Here is a 26,250-nt window from a genome sequence, read left to right as displayed (position 1 = left end):
AGCTCCATTTAGGAAGCTAAACACGATAGCTTTACAGAACTGGTTAGGGCATTCAGTCCTATGAGAGAACAGACAGAAAACTGTCAGACCTTCTGAAGAGTTCCTGTACTATGCCTAGATCAGTAGAGTAACATACATAACATGGTGAGCAGAGCTGTGCTCAATCTCCTAAATTTCTATCAGAAGAGGGCTGGGATACACATTGTGCAGGGGAAAAGTGCATAGAACCTGGTCAGTGATGGGTAAACAGCTTCAGAAACAAGGTAATGCCACACTGCTTGCTTTCTTAAGAGCCTTATACTCTCCTCCTTTGGTAGTCTCCCAATACGCGACTGAACAGAGACAGAGATAAAAAGAGTTGCAGTTACTTTTAACATGTTCATCAAAGTGACCCTCCTGAAGGCACACATTCTTCTCACCTCTCTATGGACTTTCCTCTCTATGGACTTTCTCAATGATCGGAGACCCCTTGCAGCAGTTCAAAAGGAAACTAAGAGGCCCACTCCCTTTCACATAAAGAGAGGATGGTTAAAACCATCACTGGGGAGAGAATGCCTTGTGCTCCAGAGAGCTCTAGTAGTTTTCACAGCTGGACTGCCCACACACAATACCCACTTCAGGACCACTTAATACATAGTTCTCGTTCCCCCACTGTTGCGCCAGAAGAGTGTGACAGATCTAGGGTTATCCAGTTTGTTTCATGACAGATCAGGGATTTGAATTTGGATTGACAAACTTCCTGGATCTTCTTTTAAAGATTAACGTGCAATTAAACAAAAATACACTGGAAGAAATAACTTTTATTAAGTAATTCATTCAAATCTTTAAAAACAACATCAATGTTAACAGTACATTAAGGCATTTTCCCCCAGCAATGAAAAAAAATTGCCTTACTTGAGGAATTCTGGATATCTATCGAACAATGGCTGATGTGAAATTGCTTTCATACTACAGTTTTGTGATCAACTCTCTTCCTCTTTTAAAGCAAAGGTTAGATTAATCAAGAGCTTGGAAGCGTCTAAATTTGTCCTCATCCATCTGTTTTTCATACAATATTCTACAAAAATTGGCAAAGGGTTCTGTAACTCCATTCTTGGAATCAAAAAAAGAAAAGGCTGAAAAAATCCAGCTTATTAAATAAATGTATAAAATAAGAGTAATATTTACAGCACTTAGATTTTCAGAATGAAAGTGGAATCTGGTTAATATGCAAGGGATATCAGAAGTGCATTCAAGGTCTTAAAGGAAGAGTTGGGGAGCAGGACTTTGACATCAGCCAGGATGTTGCAGCATCCCTGAGTCAGGAGTGATAGGTGAACCCCTACACTGCCAAGAGATGCCATAGCCCAGGGGTGTCCAATTCTGGCGCGTCAGATGTTCATGGACTACAATTCCCATCAGCCCCATGCTGGCATGGCTAATTGGCCGTGCCAGCAGGGGATGATGGGAATTGTAGTCCATGAACATCTGAAGCACCAGAGTTGGACACCCCTGCCATAGTCATTGCTGACAGTTCAAAGTGGACCCCTTGGGTGTTTGGCAAATGGTGCCCACCAGCTCTTTTTCAACCAGACTGGCAGAAACAACCAATAACCAGAAGTGCTTCTATTAACTCTATGGCTGAATTGCACTGGCTTGAACACCCGCCTCCCCCAGCCGCCCCAAACACTTCCCTACCCCTTCTGAGCCTTGTCTTGTTTCCCTTTCATCCTGCCACCTTTAGCCTTTTGGTTACTCTCTTGGGGCTGACAGCCAAAGTAGGGCAGGCAGTGGCCTTGGGAAGCATCTCAAACCTGGTAGGGCACAGACACCTCCAGCCCAGCAGCAGTCCAGGTGCTGGAGCTGATTGGGAAACTTCCAATTGCAGGTGAGGAAATGACAGCTTTGTCTGGTTCCCCAAGGAACACTTCGCAAGCTGAAAACTAGCAAATCACGGAGACAGATATTAGCCCAGCCTGCTCCTTTCTGTCCAGGTTTTCTTTTTGCATGGAGGGTTTTTTTAATTAAAAAAAGCAGCGAAGAACACGGTCCTTCACCTGCAGTCTCTAGGACAGTCTTTATACCCCTGCAGGACCCTTCTGTTTCATTCTGCTGTATATGTAGAGCAGGCCAATCTCGGGCCCCATCCCTTTGAGTGCTTCTCCATCTCTCTGCCGCTGCCCAAGGAGTTATTTTCGCTTCCCATTGATGGAAACCTTATTCTGCCCCTCAGAGACAGGATGCTGTTTCGATGGCAGCTACACAGAGAGCCCAACTTGGCTCTGGGGATTTTGCAAATGAGTGCGTAGTAAGAAAAGGCAATAAATTATCTTAGTACCAGGCAAACCTAAACAAAGAGAACAGGCCTGGATAACAAGGTTCAATCCAAGAGAGGGCACTTTTCCCCCCAAAATAAATAACTTTCCTTCCTTTTGACCTTTCAACAAAAAAAGGTCAAAACTGTGCAGTTTGCAGAACAAAACTCCAGTCAATTGAAAAGAAAAAATGTGAGCCTAACCAGCTTCCTGATGACCCTGAACTCTCCAGTCTGTTGGTACAGACAGTTGGTCATTAAGCTAAACAGGCTCATATCTAGCCCAATAAACCTCTATGTTTGGCCACTGAGCCCCTGCCCCCTCCCACCATCACCCCTGTCTTGGTGTCGCTTACTGCTGCTTCCGGCTCCCCGGATCCAGCCACTGACGTGCAAACAGAAGGACACCGGGTGGCTAGGATCTGAACCGCAACAGCCTCCACGGAATAAGACAGGTCTGTCCCTCGAGATGGCAGTCTTGGCCAACTCGTTAACTGCATCGAGTGACATGACTCTGAAAAAAAGAGGTCACGTCCGGTCAGCTGTGGACCTGAAGGGACACGCATCTCCCCAGCTAGTGTTGTGGCCTCCGGAGCACTGTAGGGAAGTTCCTCCTTTCAGGCTCTTCCAAAATGTCACGGAAACTGGTATTCAAACCTGCAAAATAGCATAATGCACAGTCAGGGCACCTGGGAGCCTGTCACTCTAATGGACTGATCCTCCGTGAACCATACACCTGCTCCCAGCAACTAACCAACACAATCGAGGCTCCATGTATAGCACAAAGCCAAACCTGTCCAGTAGTGGCAAAACATGTTGACTGCAAGGGTCTTGCCATGGTTTACAACAGCCTCTTAGTAAGTATGGGGAAAGAAGAATGGCCCAGGTCAAGAGGATGCTTTGATTGAAGGCCTTCAGCAGAGTGCAAAGGGTTAACGCTTGTGGCTGACACTGCACACTGACTCCTTACTTACCGCTGAAACATACTGGCTTTTAGGGAAGCAGGTTTTCTCCTCCAGGGGGGAAGCCAAAGAAGAACCCGCAGGGGTCGAGAGCGGGGACCCCAGATCTTCACAGAAACTGTCTCGAGGAATGCCAGAGACACAGCCACTGTCAGAACTGCTGGAGCCACTGCCGGACATATAGTGGGAAGACTCGGAGCTCTCCGTTGCTGGGCGAAAAGAAGAACTGTCAGAATAGATCTGGCCCTGTTGAAGGAACTAACAGAGCCCACTAAAGGTTCCTTGGCGTAGCATTTATTTTATTGGGTTTTTATACCACCCCTCCTCTTTTGGCCTTGGGGCAACAGTTCACACACATGGTAGAGTCCAATGAGAAGTGTATCCCAATAGTACCAGACAAGGAGTCACTGGAGGTGTGCCCTCATATGTGTGGAAATCAGCCCCAAATCTGCTCTTTTCTCTAGTTTCTAGGCTTTCAGCCTGCAGTTGCACACCTTGATTGGATTCAGAACAGATGAGAAACCCTTTCAAGCTCTGTCTTTCAAATGCCCTACACCTTGCAGAGGCCTAGAAACACCCTGAAGGAATGCACCGTTTAGATTAGGGGCCCCCAATCTTGTCGAGCCTGTGCACACCTTTTGGCATTTTGAGAACAGGAATTCACAAAATGGCTGCCACTGGGAGCTGGGGCCAATGAAAAAACGTTGGGTGGTTGAACACCTATAATGGAGTTGTTGTTGAAGGTTTCTGAGCGGATGCTCCTGGGTTCTTTGAAAGCATTCCTTACCCCAGTGAAGTAGAGGAAAACCAGAACTCAACATTTATTTTGGAGAAGAGAGTAAACCCACAAGAGAGTAAACCCATAGTACCAACAGAACCACACTGAAGCATGCTGATCTAGCTGTTCCTCACCTCTCCCATTCTACCTAGCAATAGTGCATGCCTCCAAAAAAGGGTTCTGGGCTCTGCTGGATTTTTTGGTTGGCCACTGGCTCACACGGCCTCAGGATAACATCCCAGAAGCAAAGGCACGCCATACTTACTCATTGAAGGCTGGCTGCTGGTCTCATTCTCCATCTCATCCTCCTCAATGCAAGCATCATCACTGAAGGGTTGGCTGGTGCTCAGCATGCTTGGCAGCAAGGCCTGATCCAGGTACATGTGCAGGTTGAGGGGCCCCAGCACTGAGCAGGAAGAGCCGCCGCCAGTGGGCAGAGGGGCGGGTGATCTCTTGTAGGGATTGGTGTGGTCGAACAGAGAAACAGCAATGGAAGCCCTGGTCCTTGCTCCTGCCGCACAACAAGAAGAAGAATTTGGATTTATATCCCACCTTTCTCTCCTGGAATGAGACTCAGTGTGGCTTACAAGCTCCTTTCTCTTCCTCTCCCCCACAACAGACTCCCCAGTTCATTCTGGATGAACTATGACTAGCCCAAGGTCACCTAGCAGGAATGTAGGAGTGCGGAAACACATCTGGTTCACCAGATTAGCCCCTGCCGTTCAGGTGGAGGAGTGGGGAGTCAAACCTGGTTCTCCAGATTAGAATCCACCTGCTCTTAACCACTACACCACACTGGCTTCACACATGCAGGCTTGAGTGCCCAATGGGTCGAGGTGCAGGGGATAAAGGCAAGGAAGCGGAGCTGGACTTACCCCTGCCTTTCATAATGTAATCGATGGCACGGTCATGGATGGCGGCTTCACTCGGCTTGATGTCCAGGAAAGGCTTGTTGCCCACCCCCATGGATACCATTTCCTGCATTCGGATTTCTAGCAGGGAGACAAGAGGCCCTGATGAAAATGCCATCCCCTACGAAGACAGGCTCTTCCTTGTGTTGTGACCTCGCACGGCTCTCATGGTCTCCAGCAAGACAAGCTTATCCCTGGAGTATGTGTGGTCTCTCAGCCTGTCCAATCCCTTGCCCTGGGCTATAACACTGCTGGCATGTGGTAGGGTGACCAGATGCAATTAAAAAAGAGCTCCTGGTCTGCAGACAGGACATCATCAGGGGCAGCTTCTCTTCCTTCTTCGGCCCTGTGGCAGGACTCGCTGTGCCTGACAACATTCCCCAACAGGGCCCCAAAGTGACGTTTACAACATCATTTGTCCATTCTTGCATTTTTTATCATCACATCAACATCACATCACATCACATCACATGAAGTCTGAGCAAGATTCACTGGGCAAGGGACAACCACTGAGGTTCCATGGCAGAGTGGAAACCTGGACCTCTTAGTCTGACACCAACCATTACACCATGCTGGCTGCAGAAAATATTTCTTGGAATATCAGGGGAACCCTCCCCTGCCTTGAAAAACTGTGGGGAGGGTTCCTATGATGCAGAAACCCAATTGTATGTGTTGCATTCAGACCAACCTTTATTGCGAGTAGCCTGCTCCCACAGGATCTTGGTGATGTCGCTGGTCCAGGCCTGCTTGGTCTCTGGGCTGCTGGCCTGCAGGATATACGTGTCACCCGATTTCCGCCGCCTAAACCAGATCTCGAAGCGCAGGCCACTCTCACCTGAGCTCTCCGTAAGACCAATGTCTGCTGTCTGCAGGGAGGAAGAGCGGAGCTCAGATCCAAGATGCATGAAGGGAATCTGCTGGGCTGGACCAGGGGCGTAGGGGGGCAAAATGGTGCTCAGACCCCGCCCCCTGCGGGGCCCCGCCCCACACTGTGCCCCTCGCAGAGCCCCATCCCACTTACTTTAGCAGGGCCTGGCTAGTGGGGGGGGCAAGGGGGGGCGATTTCCACCCCCATGTGACCCCAATGGTGCGTGCCTGGGGCAGGGCACTCCTCCCCTGTTATTGCTATGCCACTGGGCTGGACATCCATATAGTTGATAATGGGAGGATAGAAAAAAGGGCAGCATGGGTTGTCTTGAGGAGGGCTATCCCTCCTCAACACAACCCATTGATTGGGTCACTGTGGCCCCACTACTGATAAAATGAGAGGTGGGCATTTCCCATTGGCTAGTGCTAAGTGTGGACTGACCTGAAATGAAGTTGAACACAAGAACCTGCTTTATATGAATCAGACTATCAGGACATAAAGGTCAGTATTTCTACTCAAGACTGGCATGAGCTTTCCAGGGTCTCAGGTTGAGACGTACCACCTTATCCCTTTAGCTGGAGATGCCTGGAACTAAACCAGGAACCTGTTCTTCAGCCTTTTCTAAGCTTGACAAGTCCGGGAAAGTTACCGTGATAAAACTACAGAATCTGGATCTATTGCCTCTCGCAGTTTTATCTTGTTTTTTCTCCAAAAAGCTTAGGCCACTGTATACTGGCCTTCTCTCTTTTGTTTTATCCTAGCAGCACTCCTGTAGAGTAGAATCGGCTGAGAGTGAGTGACTGGCTCATGGTCCCCCAGTGGAATTCCATAGCTGATGGGTTGTGTGAATGGCCTGCGCAGCTTGTGACTCACCTAGCCCAGTGCGGCCTCTTAGTCTCATGTGGTGGCCCACCAGGGGCTCAAAGATTATCCTAGTTCGCCACCTGCTAAGAGGTATAAGGTAGGGAAACACGTGGCAGGCCACATGGCAGGACTCTGGGGTGCACTCCTCAATTGTGCAGGCCTGACTTGTAAGCCAAGCTATACTCTGGCAACCATAATGTGTGAACACAGTCCAGTTTTGGAACACACTGCTCCCTCCCCCTGCCCCCTGCATGTACGCTGCATAGAAGGTCTTTCCTACCAAGCATGTCCCACCAACCCTAAATGAGAGGCTGGCCTGATATGAAATAGCAGAAGGCTTGCCTTAAAGGAGCGCTTGTAGATGTAGACATCGAGTCCCCCCTCGATCCGCTTGGGCTTGCTGAAGAGGATCAGGTCCTCAAACAGGAAGACATGGCGCTGGCACTTCCTGCGCCCCAGGTAGACACTGAACTCATCTTGGCGCACCAGCTGACCCTGCTCCTTGAGGTTCACCTGGGTACAGAATACGATTGGTTAGGCAGAAGGAGGGGGCTGGCAGGGACCAGAGGAGGCAAATATTCCCCTGTGGGTAAGAGCAGTCATTTGTTGCAGCCAGCCAAGGAGGAAGTAAGGGATAAAGAGACAGATGAGAGGAAGGCAGGTAACATCATCTCATTCTTTCTTTCACAGTTTTCTCCTCACAAGACCTGGAACCATGGCCTCTCAGAGTACCAGTCTGATGGTAGCTCACCAGGGTGACTGGTGGCTGCTCTTCCAATGCCTGTCCTCTCTGGCCGTTAGTATGTGCCACACATAGTGTGGAGTGGCCATGCATGTGTGACAATGTGAACTCTTTCTTCCCTAACAAGCTCAGTGATGAGGTGAAATGAGGCAGAGGCCTCAAGTGGCACAGTTTGGGTGGGGGCAGCCTCTGTCACTGCCTTGCCCCATTCTCATTGTCACTACTGATTGTGTACCCCCCCCCCCCCCCCCCCGGAAGCCAGACAGGAGAGTTCTGAGAGTTCGTGAAGCTCAACCAGATATGTGAAGCTTGCTGCTCTGTGTAAAAATGCCTGGGGAGTTTAAGAAGATGTGCACAGGGGGTGTTCTGACTCCAGACATCGTGCGGTAGGGGTACACAGTAAAAAAAAGTGTGTGTGTGTGAATGGGGGGTGGGGGGTGGCAGGATGGGGGAAAATAAATCTACTACCAATTTGCCATAATGGACCAGAAAAGGAACAGGAAAAAAGATATATTCAAGATATACACAAATCAAATCTGCTATTCAGAAGAACAGATTCTAATCAAGATTAATATCCTTTAACAAATAAACAAAATATCCACAGCCTTCAAAATGAGTCCATGAACAGCCATGCCCTCCATGCTAAATAATGGCAATGTTTGGTAGGTTATGAACATTTTATGTATTCAAAAATAGTTTATTATTATTATTATTTTATTAGACTTAATAAACCGCCCAACCCCCAAAGGGTTTACTTGATTAGATTTTATTTATTCTGAATATCATATTTCATTGGTATATACCTTGTAGAAACCATTCTTTTCTTCAATCTTTGTTCTTGGGAGTGAGTGCCTGAAACACCTCGACCCTGCCACTTTACTGAACTTCTACTACATTTCCTGGAGCTCACAATTCAACAGGCTCAGAGAATCTGGGAGAAGCTGAATCTTTGCAGGAGTGACCCCCCCCCCCCCCAGTCTTTGAGCCTCTCCCCCCCATTTAGCCCTTGCCAGACAGGACATACATCACAATCTCGAATGGCATCCATGGCCAGGAGGTCGTTGCCGTGCCGCAGCTGGAAGCGCACCATCTCCTCGGCGGCCCGCAGGTAGACCAACTCCTGCTCCTGCGCCTCCCCGCACTGCTTGATGAGGTCCTTCAGGAGGAGGGCGTACTTGCTCATGCGCTGGATTGGCTTCAGGAGGTAGGAAGCCAGGTCCATCTTGTCGCCAAGCTGCATCTGCTTGTACTGAAAGCCAAAGGCAGAGGTGACCACAGGAGCAGCAGGGTCGCTAAAGCAGATCAGGAGCCACATCAGTCAAGTGGCCAAGCAACACTCCAGGGGCCACTTGTCGGTGTTCACAGGCTGCCAAGAGACCACTGCAGTGCTACCCCTGCTGCTTGGCTCAGCTTGCTCCTGGTTGCCAGCGGCCCACCAGAGTAGCACCTCTCTCCCGGTGAGTGGAAATGCCAGTCCGCCCTCAGTGACTAAGCAGGGCTGCATGAGCAGCAGCCACCTAACGGATGAACTCTTAGGATCTAAAAGCAGCAAGGCGGCCCAATTTTAAATCCAGCCTGCAGCCTCTCCAAACCTGGCCTGCGCTCTGTCCCAGAAAAATAGGAGGGGAGAGTGGGCCACCATCATGAGGGCAGCGTTTACCTTGAAGAACGTGTTTCCGTGGCTAGCCAGGAGCGAGTCAGACTTGGGCTTGTTTTTGCTGTACAGGGCATACATTCCAAACTGGTCTTTCTGCAGAAGGGGTAGAAACACAGCCTCAGTCAGGCCATGGGTTTCCCATTGTGTACATAATATCCCTGGGGAGAAGGATGGGCTATCCTCGCAACACAGACAGGCATGCTACAAATGGGGAATGGAGATAAAGCATGGTGTGCAGAGGACCCCTAAGCTGACTGCCAGAGATTCACTTTGCTGCAAAAGTTGCCGGAAAGGCCTTCTGGCTGACATTTGGTGATCCCATGGGATCACTTTTCTTCACCAGCACTATGAAAAACATTGCTGTCCAACTTCCTATCAGACCCACCTAGCCCACAACAGACTGCCACATCGGACAACAGGATTCAGGAAGGAAACATGGCCTCTTGGCTCTAAGACTTAATCCATTCAGACCTACTGAGATTGTGCCTTGGATGTCCTCCCCAAGCGCCCTGTGACAGGGCCTTTTCTGTGGTGGCACTCTATACTGGGCTTGTTTCCAATTTTTTGGGGGCGGGGGGGGGTGGGGGAGAATGGTGGTTCCTGGCTAAGACTTTCTGTTTTACTCAAGCTTTTGGTTAATTCTGTTGCATTTGTTCATATCTGCTTAGTTCAGGGTGTGTACCTGTGAGTAGATATGACGGAAGCAGGAAAGGAAGTTGGGAATATCCTCCTAGCTTGCTAATGGCAGCTCAGTATCACATGAATTTTATTTCTGAAGCCACCCAGAAAGCCCGTGGGAGCAAGACAAGGCTCCCTTGCAGGCCAACCCTCCCCACTGAATTCCTCTCCCCTGGTCATGATGCCCAGGTTTGGCTTACATGTCTCAGGAAGCAGTGGCTGACACGCAGAGGGTGGTTGCAACAACTCTCCAACTCCCGCAGGAAGTACTGGCTGTGGAAGTCGTAGAGCTTCTCCAGGTTTCCAAAAATGATGCTTCGCTTCCCCCGAAGGTCCTGGGGCAGGTCCACACGCTCCATCTCTGGGAAGTAGCTCTCAATGATGTAGCGTAGGGACCGGACATACTCCTGCTCCGTCGTCACCATCTCATCGATTATGTGCCGCAGTTTGCTGTGCAAGAAATGGGGGGGGGAAAGGACCTGACAATTATAAAGGACTTCATGTTCCAGTGCCACACAGCCCAGCAAAACACCACAGTGGGGTTGCTTCTGCTGTGTCGGTGCACATCCATCAAGTCCCTCAACACTACAGTACATGACAACAGAGCAAAGAATCCTCACGGTGAGGTCTGTGCTGCTGATTTCAGACTGTGGTTTGTAAAAGTATAATCGTTGTGTTCAGTGGCTGCTTCGGCAGTCAGCCAACACGCCCCTAACGGTGCATCCAGAAGCAAGTGGGCATTCTGCAAGGTGGGATCCAAGCAGCTAACAAAGATTTTTTTCTGTTCCCCTCCCCAGCTAGACCAATCAAGTACACAATTAGCCATGCCTGCAGCAGAGGCACACTGTGTATATGTCTTTGTGCGTGCGTGCGTGCATGCACATGTGACGGAGGGCCCAACAAGCACCATGCCAGCCTCCCAGAGAAGGCCTCAGTTCTCCCTCTCTCTATCCATGCTAGCCCCTTCTCAGACTAAGACCAGTAGAAGGGAGTCATAGTAGACCACAAATTGAACATGAGACAAAAGTGTGATGCTGCAGTTAAGAAAGCCAATGCAATTCTGGGCTGCATACGGGGAGGAGGAATCCAAGGGTGAGTCAGAACCCCTCCCTCAGAAGGCAAGATCCATGCCCACTGGTTGGTGCTTGATGGGTGGATCATGGGTGACAGGCAGACACACTTTTTTGGCTCATTTCTGGCCTGCCCAACTAGACCTTCCCAAGATATTCCTATCTCATGTTACAAGTGAAGGAAGGAGGATGATCCCCTCGCTCGCTTGTCATGACGGTCTTTCCCCTAAGTTCTTCCTTTATCTTGCCACTCTACATTTGCAATGGAGCATGGAGTAGCACTTGAGATTCGGAATTCTTCCACACTACAAACATCTGCTGCTTTTATACCATTTTAACTGTCATACAGCATTGGGTTTACACACAAGCTAAGTAAATTACACTTTGGGGCCTCAGATTATGAGGGTCCTCTAATTACAAAAAAGCCCCAAATTACCATTTTGCAGGTATTGTTATGGGGCCTCCTAAATTTGGCATCACCTAGGGTAACAGTGCTCACTTTGCAGCTCAAGAGTTATCGTTAACCACAAGAGACACGTTTATGGCTATTCCAATCTGACATCAGAGGCTCATACTTTACCCGTTACTCCAGCAATGACTATTTCAAGGTGGGAACTGCTTCCTGACCAGAGACAAAAGCTTTGCCCTCTTTCCTGAAAATAGGCCAGGTGCCCCAGTGGGGGAAAGGTGCTCAGAAGAGCCACAAGGGCATGGCAAAGAGCCACAGGTTGTTCCCAAGGCACAGCATGTCTTAATCTGGCCCCCATCATAACATCCCCCCAACTTGCAGATTAAGGAGAATTCTGTTAGATCTCTCTCGATCTCTCTCTCTAGCTGCTTCCCAGCACTTCAGTCCCCCAGGGAAAGGAGAATTAAACCACATAGCCTGCAGCTTGGCTATGCCTACAACAACCCAGAAAGAGTGACCCCCTACCCTTGGCATACCTGCCCCAGCTTTTGGCTTCTGGTACAGATGCACTGCTCCTCCGCTCTTCCTGCACACATCCTGCAGTCCAGCTGGTTGGGCCAAGGTGCTGCCGGGCCATGCCAGTCCGGTCCACCAGCTCGGTGCTGCTGACTTCCAGCCCTTTGATGAAGACCCCTGTGTTGCCATAGCGGGCCGGCTCACTCAGAGTCCGCTGGCAGCTAGAGCGCAGGCTCTCAGCACAGGCCAGGTCAAAACTCTGGGCCTTCCTCAGGATCCTTTTGGGAAACAGCTGCCTTGAGGAAGGGGTAGAGGGGCAGGAAGGTGACGCCTCCAGGACTTCCGCGATGCTCTCGAGGGTTGACTTCTCAGGCTGGGCATAGTGGGCTGACTTGGGGGCCTCAGGAGCACTCCTACTTGAGGTGGGTGTGGCAGCTTGTAATACAATCCGTTCCCCGGCTCTAGCACCCTCGCGCTGGCCCACTGCATTCTCCTTGGCCCACTCAGAAGGCTGACCGGGCCTCTCCTGGCACTGAGGTGCACTTGAAGCCATGCCTGTGACTTGCCCCTGAGCAGTCCCCTCTGAGAGCAGCCTGCCCTCCAGTACAGGCAAACCTTGCTCTGCCTCTGGATACAGAGACCTCTTGGTCCTCAGGGCGGCTTCGAGCTTCATCTCAAAAGCCAGCCTGGTCTCCTGGCACTTGGACCATGCAAACTGCCATTGCTTCAGGCCGTTGCTGCTCCTCAGCTGACACGCCAGCTCCTTTGCCTCCTGGAACCTGGCCTCGCCGATTTCCGGGTGTTGCTCCTTGTAGCTCTCCAGGCATCCGAGGGCTGCCGAGCAGTGTTCTTGGGAGCTGCAGTCCTCCATGCTGATGCAGGCAAGCTGGCGCATCCCTTCCAGTGCCCACTCGTATGCCTGTGGGGGGAAGGGGGTGGAACAAAGAGTTGAGCTGGTGAAAACACAGAAATGCTACTTGGCATCCAAAGGGAGGGAAGAGGGAAAGGCCTGGCAGAGAGCAACTGGGGGGGGGGGGAGGCAAAACAAGTGTCTCTCTATCCGAGGCATCAGCTGTGCCAGGCCCTGTCATCAGTCTGAATGCCAGCCAAGCTAGCCTAGGATCTGCTCATTTCTCTGCCAGGCCGCGACAGAGACAGCAGCTTGGCCTCCTGAGGGTTTCCCTGGGAAAGGCAAGAGACTGGGGCTTTGCTCAGAGCATTCAGACAAACACAACCCGGTTCTTCATCAGCTTCGTGAGAATCTTCCCAAACCGCTCACTCAGCACCCAGTTTTGCCCTTCTGCTCCCTGCAGTCCTCAAAATGTCTCAAGCACTGTGTCCCCTCCTGACCACTTCAGGTGAGCAACAACAGGGCCACTGTGGCTCCATCTGTGACCTCCTGATACCTGGACATGAATGAAGAAGGAGTAGTAGTAGTTTGGATTTATATCCTTCCTTTCTCTCCTGCAAGGAGACTCAAAGGAGCCTACAATCTCCTTTCTCTTCCCCCCCCCCCAAAAAAAAACAACAACAACAAACACCCTGTGGGGTGGGTAGAGCTGAGAGAGCTCCAAAGAACTGTGACTAGCCCAAGGTCACCCAGCTGGCATGTGTTGGAGTGCATAAGCTAATCTGGTTCACCAGATAAGCCTCCACAGTTCAAGTGACAGAGCAGGGAATCAAACCCGGTTCTCCAGGTTGGAGTGCACCTGCTCCTAACCACTACACCACGCTGGCTTTCTGAACCATATAGACACAGCTCACAGGCTGATTTTTCACCCTGGCTGCTATACTCAGGGCCTTCCAAGGCAATCACGTAACGCCCTCCTGCTGTAAGGCCTCCCTGTCACTTCTCCTCACAGCTATTTTCATTTCCTTGTATCCATGCAATATTTTGCACAGTTATTGGAATGTGAGTTCTTTTGTGTGCAAGATCCCCAGGGAATAAGCTAGGCGAGAAGGTTATCCAAATGCCTTTCCTAAGCATTCCAGGGTTAGAGTTAGCCTGAGCTGTGAACCTGCCTCCAAGTGTTACATCTATCTTGGACAAATGTGGGCCAAGGGTTGGACACCAGGCTCAGTAGGGCTAAGATTCCAGAACAACTTGGGAAGCAGAGGGCAAGCTTTGCGACAGAGAAGACTCCCAGCTGCCTTGGAAGTGAACGAGGAGGCCTCTGTTGTCCTGCTTCCCAGAGACAAGATGAGAGCTTCAGAGGGAACTAGGAAATGCCACAAAGCACGACATAGGTACTTTCTGCTGTAAGGTTTGGGTTCATTTACAAGTTTTGAAAAAACACTGAAAAGCACTCTGGTCAGAATTTGTGGCCCCCACACAAAACTAGCTCCCCAAGATTCCCTCTTCTCATGGCCCTAAACTGTGGACCTGCAAAAACAAGCCCAGATACGGAAGCATGCCCATGCTGGATTCCCCCCTTCCCCCTGACGGTCTTGACTACACCATTATGACTAGGTTTCGTTTTTTAACTCCCGCTGTCATCGTTTATGTATCCTGAGCCAAGAAGAGTCTGCAGCACTGCCAAAGATTGCAGGAGTCACCCAGCTCAGCTTCCCACAGGTCTGTGTTGATGTCTTGATGTAAGGAAGATGAGGGGTAGGGGCAGGAAGACAAAACATGGTTCCCTCAGCATTATGCCAAGGACAGTTGAGCTTACTCAGTTGAAGAACCTTGTTAGATCTGTGAGCCTACCCCTACCCACCTAATGCTCTGGAGGCTATCCTTACGAAGTGGATGGATGTCATCATTGCCAACCCTCCCCAGAACACATGGAATCAGTCTTGTAACTCTTTAGAGGAGCAGATGGTCTTTTCTGCTGTGCTTTGGTCAAGCGAATTTGAGCCAGACTGATTCCAGCCCAGTTGCTACTGAGCTGCAGTTCTCGTGCAGCATGGATCAGATACAAAGAGAACGCCCGGTGTAAATAATCATGGAGGCCCAGTTTGCAGTGGGGGACTCAGATCAAATGTTTCAGAAACAGCCTTCTGTGGCATAAACAGTCTGGCCAATGCAAGCCCTGGCTGGCCGTTGCTACGGTGCCAGACAAATCTGAGTCAGCTGAGTAGGGCTCCTTCCCCATGCCTGTTTGCTTTGCCACATCTGTTCCTTGAAGAACCGACTGGCAGAAGGCACTTTCTATGCAAGCAATGCAACAACACGCAGCATGTGATAAGAAGCATCTCTTGACATGAGACATGAAGACTTCCGAGTCTCCCTATCTCCTTGGGATGCCCAGATACTTTCCACAGGGGCTTTGTGGAGGACTGCAAAAATCAGGGTGTCGGGCAGAAAGGAGGAACAGATGCCCAGAGCCTGGCACCTCCTGCCCTGTCCCTCCCCACAGCCACAGAGGCTGCATCTGTGAATTTGGCAGACCTCAGAGTGGTGGCAGCACCACCCAGCTCACCCCATTCTCAGCCTCAGACAGACATGTGACCAGCTCCCCACTCCCGGGCCATCCATCAAATGGGTTTAGACAAGCGTGAATCTTGAATTTACCCACCAGAATCAGGAAGGCTCAACCTTTAACACAGTTTCACAAAACTAGGAGGCTTTTTTTTTTTGCAGCTTTTTAAGCAGAGTGAAACTTAGCCCTGCCACATTCACAGATGCAGCCTATGCTTGCAAATGGTTCTCCAGGCCCAGCTGCTTTGCATGTGCAATGAAGAAGGCTGGATGCTCAGCACAAAGGAGGATGTTGTGACGGTGGTGGCAGCGGCAGCAGGGGTGTGGGTGTGGGTGTGGGGTATAGGGCTGACCAGGATCTGGGAGATCCAGGTTTGAGTTTCTATTCTGCCATGGAATCTCAGTTTGGACCAGTCACACACTCTCAGCCTAACCAACTTTACAAAGTTTTTGTAAGGATAAAAAGAGGAAGAGGAGAATGATGTAAGTTGCTTTGGGTGCCTGTTGGGGAGAAAGGCAAGGTATAAAAATAAAATTACAACTAAATCAGCTGCCTGGGAATTCAGTGGGTTATAAATTAAATGAATACATACAGTTTGGAAGTCAAGGATATCAGTGTTGGAAATTATGGGTGACATCAGGCATTGCCACATAAAATGTGGGAAATTTGTGGCTGGACCTCAAAACATCTTTAATGTTATAGTAAAGTAGCTGCCCCATAAATTGAATTGAAACCACAGTTCTGGAGGGAGAGATAATCAACTCAGTACCCTTGTCCCTGCCCCCTACTGTTTTCTTAGTCTTAACTATCTGCCCTAGTGGGTAAATACAGGTACCCTTATACTTTTCTCCAGCAGGACAAACAGCAGGTTTTAATGGGGGAGAGGAAAGGATTTAGCTCATAGGATAGCTCTTGATGTTGTTCAGGGCTTGGGGGGTGGGGTGGTTTGTGCTGTGCAGTTCCTAGTTACGTTCACACATACCCTCCCCCATAAACATGTTACACATTTTTTGCTTTTTCCTTCTGCCATGCCAAATCTTGCTTACAGTTTTCAAATTCTCGCAAAGGGCAGAACTACAAAAAAAAAAAAATCACCTTTTGGGAATATTACAGCTGACCGGCCTAAAAGGCTGGTGAAGAGTCTGGACTCCTTCAAGTCAGTCCAGGGGTGTGCACATCCTCTGGAGGTTTGGTGGCTTCGTGCCAGAAGAGAAAGATGCTAATGCAGACAATCTTGCCAAACCTCCCACCGGTCTGCTAAGAATGCAACAGGCTAGTCTAACAGCCAGCTTTTGTCCCCAACAGCACAATGCGTCTAACTCTTTTATCTCCCTCGAGCCTGTCCGGATAAATGCTAAAACAAGTAACTCCCAGGGTTTTGCCGAATCACATCAGTAGCACAGCTGAGTTTTTCCAGCTCCTTTTCCTATTCAGCTGCCACAGTTTTCCCAAGCTCAGGCTCAGGTAGTGTGCAAGAGTGGGATGGCCTGCATTTCTCTCCGAAAAGAATGTCAAGCTCACTGGGGAATCTTAAAATGGGGTCAAAACCTAGGAGACTAGTTTCCGTATGAGCAATGTAATTCAAATGACCGGTCTGGGTCCTCCTCACCACCAGGGGGCATTCTTCATCCATCATGCTTTAGAAGCAAGCTTTGTGCACTGAAAGAAGGGGGGGGTGCTTTCGAGGTGATGATCCACCAGCACTGCCTAAAGCAAGCCTGCTTCTCTGACTACCCCCCCTCCCCAGCTCACCTTGATTAAATTACACATTTCTAAACCTGCAACCTTGAGTTGCAAATGTTCTAAGGAAGCAAACACTGCAAAAGTCTTTTAGGAGCCTCTTCTCAAGAAACAGAAAGCTCTGAGCATTATCGTCTCATTTTTCCAAAGCTGAAAAGTGGAGCCCAAAGACCAGGCTGTGACAGGTCTTGGCAGGTGAAAAATCAACCCTGGCCTTGAGACTACTTCATTGCCCCCATTAGGACTACCTGCTATGACTGATCTAGAGGTCTTCCAAAGAGGTCTCATCATGAGCTAGAAACCAGCTCTTCCAAAGAGGTCTTCCAAAGAGGTCTCCAAAGAGGTCTTCCAAAGAGGTCTCATCATGAGCTAGAAACCAGCTCTTGGGCCTTCCGCACCTTGGCCAAAGTCACGCATGTACATCCCTGGCTCCAAATCAGCTCTGCCCATGTGAGAAATTTCTTCCAGATGTCAGAGGGCTGCCTGTCCGTCCCGTCCCGTCCCGTCCCCCCACCACACACAGAGAAACTCAGCATCCGCTCAATAACACAACCTAACGAAGGCAAAGGAAGTCAGCTTAAGCAGCATACCTGCATGTTTCTATCGAGAGGGTCCATGGCGCAGGACAAGAGTCAGTTCCCCAGAGCTGCTCTCCCTCATCCTTTGCAGTCAGCCTGAAGGACTGAACAACCAATGAGGGGGTGCCCCCCACACAAGAAAACGCTGCCAGCCCCGACATACCAGATGGATTGTCCCTGGTAACTGGAAGAAAGGAGGGGTGGGGGTGGGGGGTGGGGGAAGGGCCGCTAACATGGCTGGAGCCAGTCTGAGAGGACTCAGGCAGCCTCCCTCATGCGTTCTGCCACAGACCACTGCTCTTCGCCCAAGAGAACAGCACAACCTCCGCTCTCACAAAAGACACAAACGCAGGGGCTGCTTGGATTCCCCACAACACAAGAACCACCTGTCAGTCTTCACAAGCTTACTGTTGCCCGTCAACAACTGCCAATTCCCACAGCACACGGAGGAATTTGTGGGAGGGTTAAGCAGCCATAGAAAGTCGGATGACTGAGATCTCCCACCTTAAATCCTAAATGCTTTGCCAGTTATGTGCATCAGCTACAGGAGTACCTGCCATCTTCACTCTGCCATGGAAGCTGGCTGGGTGACCGTAGGCCAGTCATTTTCTCTCATTCTAGCTTTCCTCATAGGATTGTTGTTGTGAGGAGAGAAGAGGGAAATGAGGCTGTAAGCCCCTCTGGGTCCCCACTGAAAAGCCAGCCATAAATATCTGCTCACTTCCTAACAAAAGCTGAACTGACTCACCAGAAGCAAGTTGTAGTTCAACAAGAACAAAGACTAAATAGGATTGCGGGGAGGCACATTGCAGGGAACATCAGAGTCGGAGAAAGGGGGAGGAGGCAAAGAAGAGCAGCGCAGCCCCTCGTCTGGGGCCACCAAGCTCTGGAAAAGCTTCTCAGACCTCAAACAATTATTACAGTATTAAGTGTTTGTTAGAAGCAAGCAAGTGGCTCCAGAAAGTCTCCCCGTGAAATACATTTGCACTGTGGAAAGTGCTTTGCCTGTGGAGGCTTTTTAGAAACTTTATTTTCGGCTCAGCAGAAGCTTTACAAGTGAAGAAAAGAAAGTTTGCGAGGAACAAATGCTAACGCCTCCGACCGGTGCTTCTTTTTGGGCTTAGAAGCTCTGCGGAGTGGGTGACAAGCAATTGATCCAGCCCTTAAAAGCAGGGCCACTGTTCTGTAGTGGCTACAGAGTCATATTAGGATATCACAGGCCTGAGTTCAGATCCGCACTCTGCCATGAAATATGTTTAGTGGCCTTGGGCAGTCACCCTCTTTCTCAACTTAACCTGAGAGGGGTCATGGCCAAGTGGCAGAACAATAGTTTTGCATGCAGAAGGACTCAGATTCAATCCCCGGCATCTTCAGGTAAACGGAGCAGGTAGAAGGTGATCTGAAAGACCTCTGTCTGCCTAAGACCCCTGGAGGACTACTGCCGGCATGAGTAGTCAGTACTGATCTTGACAGACCAATGTGCTCAAGTGTGTGTAACTTATTCCACAGGGTTGTTACTTTGAGGATAAAACGAAGGAAGGGAAAACCCTGACTCTGTCCTAAGCTCCTCAGAGCAAGGTAGAACAAAATTGCTAAGATCAAAGGTAACAGATGGCCTTCTTCCTCTTCTGCTGCAGAACTCACCTGGTCAAAGAATTCATACAGTTTGGCCGTTTGCTCAATCCGGCTCTTGCTGGCCTCCAGGTGGCTGCAGAATCCCTGCAGCTGATTTCTCCACATCTGCAATTTGACTCCAGATGCAGCGTGCAGCTCAGTCACAGAAAACTCTTCCCACCTGCCCATCTTCCGCAGAGTTTCTTGCCCTCTTTGGCAGTATTCCTGAAAGCAAAAATGAGTGGTGAGGAAAGGCCACTCGGAAAGCAGACAGGTTCTTTGGGTGCTGCAGAGATCTGGTGAGGCACGGCATCCTTTTCGGCAGGGTGGCCAGTCCTGACTGCTTGCATAAAAGAAATGTAGGCTGAGTCTCAAGAGGTGGAATCCAACTCTCTATAACTACATCTCATGTTTTCCTCGTGTTGTCTGTGGGTCCGCATGATCAGAGGTGCACTGTGAATTCTGTGTGGAGAGCTTGTACTGATGTGGTTCACCTCCATTTCCCCAAAAAGAAAAATAGCACCCCAGGGCCGCTTCCAGCCCCTTCTCACTGCATGCTGCAATCCTGGACCAAATTAGGCCCATTCCTTCCCAGGAAATTAAATTTCCAGCATGGAACACAGACCACACATCTGATCACATGGATTTGGGAAGTCTGGGGAAGACACAAGAAAAACATATTGCACCATGAAGTCCTCAGCACAAGGGTTTTGCATAGAAAGGGAAGAGAAAGCCTTGAATATAGCACTCTTTGAAGTTACTTCCTTCACCTGCTCATTAGCCACTAATCTCAGTTTTCTATGTACAGGACACTGTGCAACCTGTATGTGGGGTGTTTGTCATGGGTCAGAGCTATGGGCCCTCAACATGTCAATGTTAGGCCTAAATACAGTTAAAAAAGGTGAGAGATTTCAGTATCAGGAAGGAAATCAGCATACATTGTCCTTAACACTACAACTAGAGAGCCTTTCCAGCCAAATCTCTATCATCTCTCCCCGTAGACAGCCCATGTTTATTGGGCCAGCCTGGCAGAATCTGGGGCTTGCAAATGCAAGGAAGACCCACTGCCCTGGCTGGAAATCTCATCTTTCAGCACTTTCATTCTTACTCTGCCCTGGTGCTGGCAAACTCCCCTAGTGTTTGTGTCAGATTTTAACACCAGCCAGGCTGACCTTTCACAACCGTTATAGGAAGCTGTTTGTGAGCATTCCATTGCTGCTTCTTTCCCTCGGAGGCTCGGATGTCCACCAACAGTCCATGACACCAGAGCAATTTGTTCAATAGCAGTCTGAGGCTTTATAGCTATCTTTTCACACACACCACCACAGAACGGGGGTGGAGGGTAGGGAACAAACTCCACCCAACTAGACTGCAACATTCATAGCGATGCATTTGAGGTTCAGTGAATGTCAGGAATCAGTATGATGCAACACCAAATGGGAACTAATACCTGTGCCAAAGAAGAAATTGCCCCATCAGTCATCATGGTCCACAGTGCAGGTATAATTGCTCAGTCATATGCTGATGGACAGCTGATATATAGCTATGGCTTTATTTGAGCCAGGGGGTCCCAAGGCCTTAACACTGGCCTGTACATTCAGTCCCAGAGCTTAGCCCCTTAGAATTTAAAAAAACGAGGCGGCAAACCCATCACAGATTGACACAGTCCGCCACAGGCTCCGCTTCGCAAAGAAGGCCACCCACTTACATCAGCAACCAGCTCAAAATCCTGGAACTGCTTCTGTGCTCGAAGCAGGACCTCCAAAGAGTCATCCATCTCGCTCAGCTCCACCAGTCGCCTCTGGCCAACATTCTCAATCCAGATGCTGATCTAAGAGGAAAAAAAGGAGGTCCAAATGGTTGCCAATTATTGGTATAATTGATGCCAGAGAGCTGCCCAGCTCTGGGAAGAATGTGAAAGTCAGCACTTGGGGAGCACACGTCCCACTTTTATGCCTGCCAAATCGAGAGAGATGTTTTGCTGATGCTTCCAAAACCCTGGTGTGCCAAACCAGAGTGGTTCAGAGTATATTCCACTGGGCATAAGAGAAGCAAGTTCAAAAGCTAGCTCCACTCTGAAACCTGGGCCAATGTGAAATGGATCTATTTTGACCAGCACGTATTCCCAGGGGTCCACTCTGCCAGATGGCCTTTCCTAAACTTCCTGAGGAAAGGAAACAGCCTGAGTGGGAAAGGCTCAAGTTTTAGAGTTCAGCTGCTGGCCTTAGCATGTACAACAGCAGCTGGGGCAGTAGGAACCATGGGAAATGTAGTTCTTGTGATCCTTATTATCCCTGAGCCCTGCTATGCATGCTCATGCCCTAAAGAGGAGGCCATCCTACAGCAGCAGTTCTCTCCCCTCTGCCACCCCCTCCTTTGCTCAAAATACTCTGAGAAAGCAGCAGAGTGAAAGGGAATGTTGGCTGCAGGGAGGCCTCCAGCCTCCCTTGCAATTCCAGTGCCAACAAGAGCAATTTGCTGATTGAGAACTGGGTCTTCTCTAAAATTAGTTTAATTTGGCACACCCATGCAACTCCATTCATCCATTGTAATTAGACCCCAATCTAGGCAGGGAATCGCACAGTCAAAATCAGAAAGGAGAGGCCATCTTGCAAGCAGTGGTAAAAAGCTCTGATGCAGCAGCCTGTGTCGGCTCTGGGGACAAAACCAAGGCATGAACTAAAGAGGGTTCCACTCTATTTGCAACGGGCCATTCCAAACACTGTACAGCCTGCCACTCATCAGTGCCTCAGCCTTGCCTGGCACTCATTTAAAGCCCCCCAAAGGGACCACATCACTGCTTGTCTTGGTCCTTGAGCATGTCCCACTAGGTCTGAGCAGTGACTTGTGGAGCTGGGCTGCAAGGAACACCCAAGATCAACAACAAACCTCTCGAAAGCTCTCTTCAAAGGCTTCAAAGTCAATCACTAGCTCCAGGGCTTGGATTCGCTTGTTTGAAATCTTCACCAGCTGGTGAATGCCTTCGTCCACCTGGTTGTAAAGCATGACAGCTGCCTCAAGTGCATCTCTGAGAGGAAAGCACAGAAGGTCAATGGTCAGAGTGCCAGCTTCTTTCCACAAGCGCTGGTCATTCCCTTGGCAGGAACTTCCATGCTGCAGAATGGCTGCAAAGATCCCCCCCAGAATAAAGCCCTTGGATTGAAAGAACAAGGGAAGCAGGAGAAGAGGGTGGGAGGATGGGGCAAGCTAGAGGCAAGACCACTGAGAGGACATGAAATCACCTTACTTTGCCAAGAGGAGACAATTACCTCCCCACTATTACCCTTGGGTAAGGCTGTAGCTCACTGGCAGAGCATCTACTTGGCACAGAGAGAGCCTAGGTTGAATCCCCAGAACCTCCAGTTTCAAGGCAGTTGGTGACGTGAAAGACCTCCACTGGAGATCCTGGAGAGCTGCCGCCAGTCAGACTGGACAAGGGTGACCCTGATGGGCCCAAGCTCTGACTGAGAAGAAGGCAGCTTCATGTGTATGATGCCCATTGAAGTCCACTGACTTCCATAGACTTAGAAGGGTGTCACTCGCTTAGGATTACGCTGCTGGCACCACAGTGCAAGACAGAACAGTTTGTACTTTCCTCCCCGGCCCTGTGCCTGGACCTCTCTATTTCCCTGGCAGCTCACCTGTAGTCCTCTGTCAGAGTAACACAAGACTCCTCCTTCCTCAAGCGGGCCAGAAGCGCCCCACCTTCCAGTTGCAATCTGACCAGCCGAGAGTCCTCAAGAACAGCCTTCATGAGCTTCCTGTTGTGCTTTAGCAAAGCATCGGCCTCCTGGGAAATTAACAAAAAAGGTCCTGAACATGGCGTCCTCGTTTTTCAATCATTTCTCCCACTTGCTTCCCAAGATCCCAAGCACTGCGCTTCTGATGTCATGCTTGTCCCACCTAGAGATGTTCCCAGCATTGTCCAGTGCTGGAAAACCTATTTTTAAAAATCCAAGAAAATGAGGGTTGTTTTTAAAGATCTCTCTGCAGTCAATAGATGTCCTCTTTCCTTGGTGGGAGAATGACAACTGCCTAGACTCAGGCAATACAGCATCCTGCTGAGGTGCTGTCCGAGATCCATCCACTTAAAACACTTGGCTCCATCAACACCAACTGCAGAGGAAACATAGATGGTGCAGCCCAGCAGAGGTGTATCCAGGGAAAATATAGTCTGGTGTAAAATCTGAGTTTTACGCCTCCCCTTACTTTTGGGCAGCCGCCCCCCCCCGCACCAAGCCAAAACAATTTTTTTTTGCACCAGGTCTATAAGTCAGTGTATGGAACCAGGGGAAAGGAGGAGGGGTGTGGGGGGCAAATATCCACACACTCTCCCCGTGTATAAATGGCCGCAGCCCGGGGACATTTGACTCCATAGGTCCTCCTGGCTGGTACGCCCCTGCAGCCCAGCGTGAGCAGGATCACCACTGCTGTGTTGCTATCCACAAGGACGGTGCTGTGGTGCCAGTGATGCCAGCCAAACTCATTTCCATTTGCTGTAATATTAGGCAGGCATTCTACTTCTGTGCTGGAGCCTTGAGATTCCTGCCAGCCCTTTGCCTCCCCAAGATCTCAAGCAGCTTCCCCAAGTTGCTCCTTATTTTTGCCCACAGTGGTAGGATGTGTTTAATAATGATACGTTTGTTTTCAAATATTCGTTTGTGCTGCAACCCCAAGCAAGACTGAACCCTATTGCCCTGCTCCAGCAAAATTTATCATCAGTCAGTCTTTTTTTTTTAGCCTGCCATAGCTGCCCTCTCCCTCCTCACCTGGTTCCTGGGTCACACGTCTTTCTTTTCCCCCTTAGTATCCCAGTAAGTCTTGCTTGACACATACCCAGCTTCAAACCCTGATGCAAATTGTGCAAGAAAGCTGAATTTTCCTGAAAACTGGGAAATTTTTTGGGCAACAACCTAGATGCAATAAAGAACGGAGGGGTAGACTCACCTCTGCTTTGTCTGGCAACCTGCTGGACTCCACGGCCTGCAGGGCTCCTGCGAGGAAAGCAGATGCACTTTGGCACCCTTGCAGCAGATGCTCCAGGCGCTGAAAGGACAGCAGCAGAGGGCAATGTTTGTCTTCTGTTTATTTCCCGCTCTTCCCATCAACCACAGTGGCCCAGTAAGCTCACTCATTTCTCATATGCCACGCAGGGATCCTTGGAGCAACCACATGCAACTGCTTCCCATTCTTCACCTCTGATACAGTCAGGCTAGAAGCAAACCTTTCAAATCTGTGTGGAGCTCTTATATTAAAAACCTTGTGTATGTTTATGCATCAGGTCAATTGCTTATGGCTGAGCAAGACTGTAATTGGAGTTCGAGCAAGACTGCTTCTATGGCAGATGGCTCACACAAGTCACTGCAGCTTTTTGCGTTGGATAGAATACATGGCTGAAAGCCAGCTGCATTGCATGAGGCTCCATGCCACATTTTTTTTATCCTGCATGAACTTAGTGGTTGACTTCCATTAAGAGAACAAGGACAGCCAAGTGTGAGTTTCTTCTGATAGGCTAGAATCCAAGTCTGTCAGGGCCAATCAAAGGCGGCTTCACCACTAGGAAACCTATATTTATTTAGTCTGTTCATATCCTGCCTTCCTCCCCAAAGGAGTCCCAAAGTGGCTTACAACATTCTCCTTCCCTTCATTTTATCCTCACAACAACCCTGTGAAATAGGCTAGGCTGAGAGTACGTGAGTAGCCCAACCTCATCCCGCCATGGCAGGGTGGGGATTTAAACCTGGGTCTTCCAGATCCTAGCCTGACAATGTAATCGCTACCCCACACTGCATTTCAGGGTGGTTTTTTAAAAAAAGTTTCTAGCCCCTTTGATTGTGAAGAACAGTGTCAAAGCGCAGGTTTTGAGTATGTCAAGAGAAAGCAGTTTGCAATGCAGGCTCAGGTGGAACCCCTCTTGACCCCAAACTCTGCTTCCATACCCAGTGCCACTTCCGAGCTCCTTCCTCCTTTTGATCAGGATTGGGGCAGAGAGAGAAAGAGAGAGGCTTGTCACTGGTTTCTGGTTTGTGACCCTTGACAAATTGGGCAACCAGGCTTCATCATTTGGGAGCTTTACCGTGAAGTCCCAGACATCTACACACACACCGCTGTGTTTTCATTTCCTAGGACCAAGTGCTGAAGAAAGTTTCACTCACCATTCGGAAGCGGAGCCAGTCCTGATGGCAATATGGGAGGGCTCCGTCAAATTCCAGAGGCAGCTTTGCGCTGTCGATGTGCTTGTGGAGGGATTTCATGGAGGTCAGAAGCTCTACCTGAGGAGACAGGACGTGTGTCATAGCCCTGGAAGATAGGCCAGGAGAAAAGAAGAGACCTGAGGCAGCTTGCACTGGCTTGACTTAACACCAGGGCTTGCAGGGAGGAATGTTCTGAGTTGAGGGAAATGCAAGGATCACACAGCAGAAAGGTCACCTGAACTATCTGTTTAAGTTACCATGATGTACAAGAGAAAGGCCATGAGACAAGGGATGATCTTATACAAAACCAGAGTGGTGAACCCATCTAATCCACTAGAATTTTACCTTCTATTTGCTTCCACAATTAAGGTGGCCTGTCTGGTGTTTAGAAGAAGAAGAAGTGTTTAGATTTATATCCCCCCTTTCTCACCTGAAGGAGACTCAAAGGGGCTTACAATCTCCTTTCCCTTCCCCCACCTCCCCACAACAAATACCTTGTGCGGTGGGGGGGGGGGGGGGCCTGAGAGAGCTCTGAAGAACTGTGACTAGCCCAAGGTAACCCAGCTGGTGTGTGTTGGAGTGCACAAGCTAATCTGGTTCACCAGATAAGCCTCCACCGCTCAAGTAGCAGAGCAGGGAATCAAACCTGGCTCTCCAGATTAGAGCGCACCTGCTCTTAACCACTACACTACTCTGGCTCTTTACTAGAGCCTGTTCTTTTTCTGTAGTGGCTCTTGCCTTGTGGAGCAGGCTCCTGAGGAAGTGACGGGGAGTTATATTCACAAGTTTCTAAGCGGTGTGACAAGGTTACGTTCTTTATGAGGACTGAGCAGGATTTAAGCAGAAGGGATTTTCTGGGGAGGGGGTTAATTAGAGCTGTATTATATTTTGTGGGATTTTAATTCTGGGGATTGGAAACTGCCTTGAGTCACAAGGGAAAGGTGGTGTATAAAT

General features: G+C 49.6%; 1 protein-coding gene across 1 annotated transcript in view; it reads right to left on the bottom strand.

Moving 5' to 3' along the window:
* Positions 1-782: 782 nt before the first annotated feature.
* PLEKHG4 (pleckstrin homology and RhoGEF domain containing G4) overlaps positions 783-26,250 on the bottom strand; it is a 76,622-nt gene continuing 51,154 nt past the window's right edge. Inside the window, exons 8-23 of the mRNA XM_048515978.1 lie at positions 25,258-25,374; positions 24,050-24,148; positions 22,744-22,892; positions 21,992-22,130; positions 20,811-20,933; positions 19,133-19,327; positions 11,769-12,667; positions 9,954-10,203; positions 9,079-9,168; positions 8,443-8,667; positions 7,019-7,189; positions 5,633-5,810; positions 4,909-5,025; positions 4,299-4,544; positions 3,268-3,464; positions 783-2,950 (exon numbers count right to left, since the gene is read on the bottom strand). Of these exons, the coding sequence (XP_048371935.1) occupies positions 2,945-2,950; positions 3,268-3,464; positions 4,299-4,544; positions 4,909-5,025; positions 5,633-5,810; positions 7,019-7,189; positions 8,443-8,667; positions 9,079-9,168; positions 9,954-10,203; positions 11,769-12,667; positions 19,133-19,327; positions 20,811-20,933; positions 21,992-22,130; positions 22,744-22,892; positions 24,050-24,148; positions 25,258-25,374 (3,201 nt within the window). The 3' untranslated portion in view covers positions 783-2,944. The remainder of the gene's footprint in view (positions 2,951-3,267; positions 3,465-4,298; positions 4,545-4,908; positions 5,026-5,632; positions 5,811-7,018; positions 7,190-8,442; positions 8,668-9,078; positions 9,169-9,953; positions 10,204-11,768; positions 12,668-19,132; positions 19,328-20,810; positions 20,934-21,991; positions 22,131-22,743; positions 22,893-24,049; positions 24,149-25,257; positions 25,375-26,250) is intronic.

Source organism: Sphaerodactylus townsendi, linkage group LG14 (assembly GCF_021028975.2).
Source record: "Sphaerodactylus townsendi isolate TG3544 linkage group LG14, MPM_Stown_v2.3, whole genome shotgun sequence".
Classification (NCBI taxonomy): domain Eukaryota; kingdom Metazoa; phylum Chordata; class Lepidosauria; order Squamata; family Sphaerodactylidae; genus Sphaerodactylus; species Sphaerodactylus townsendi.
Note: the sequence above shows the minus strand (reverse complement) of the source record. Positions and strands in the feature narration are given on the sequence as shown.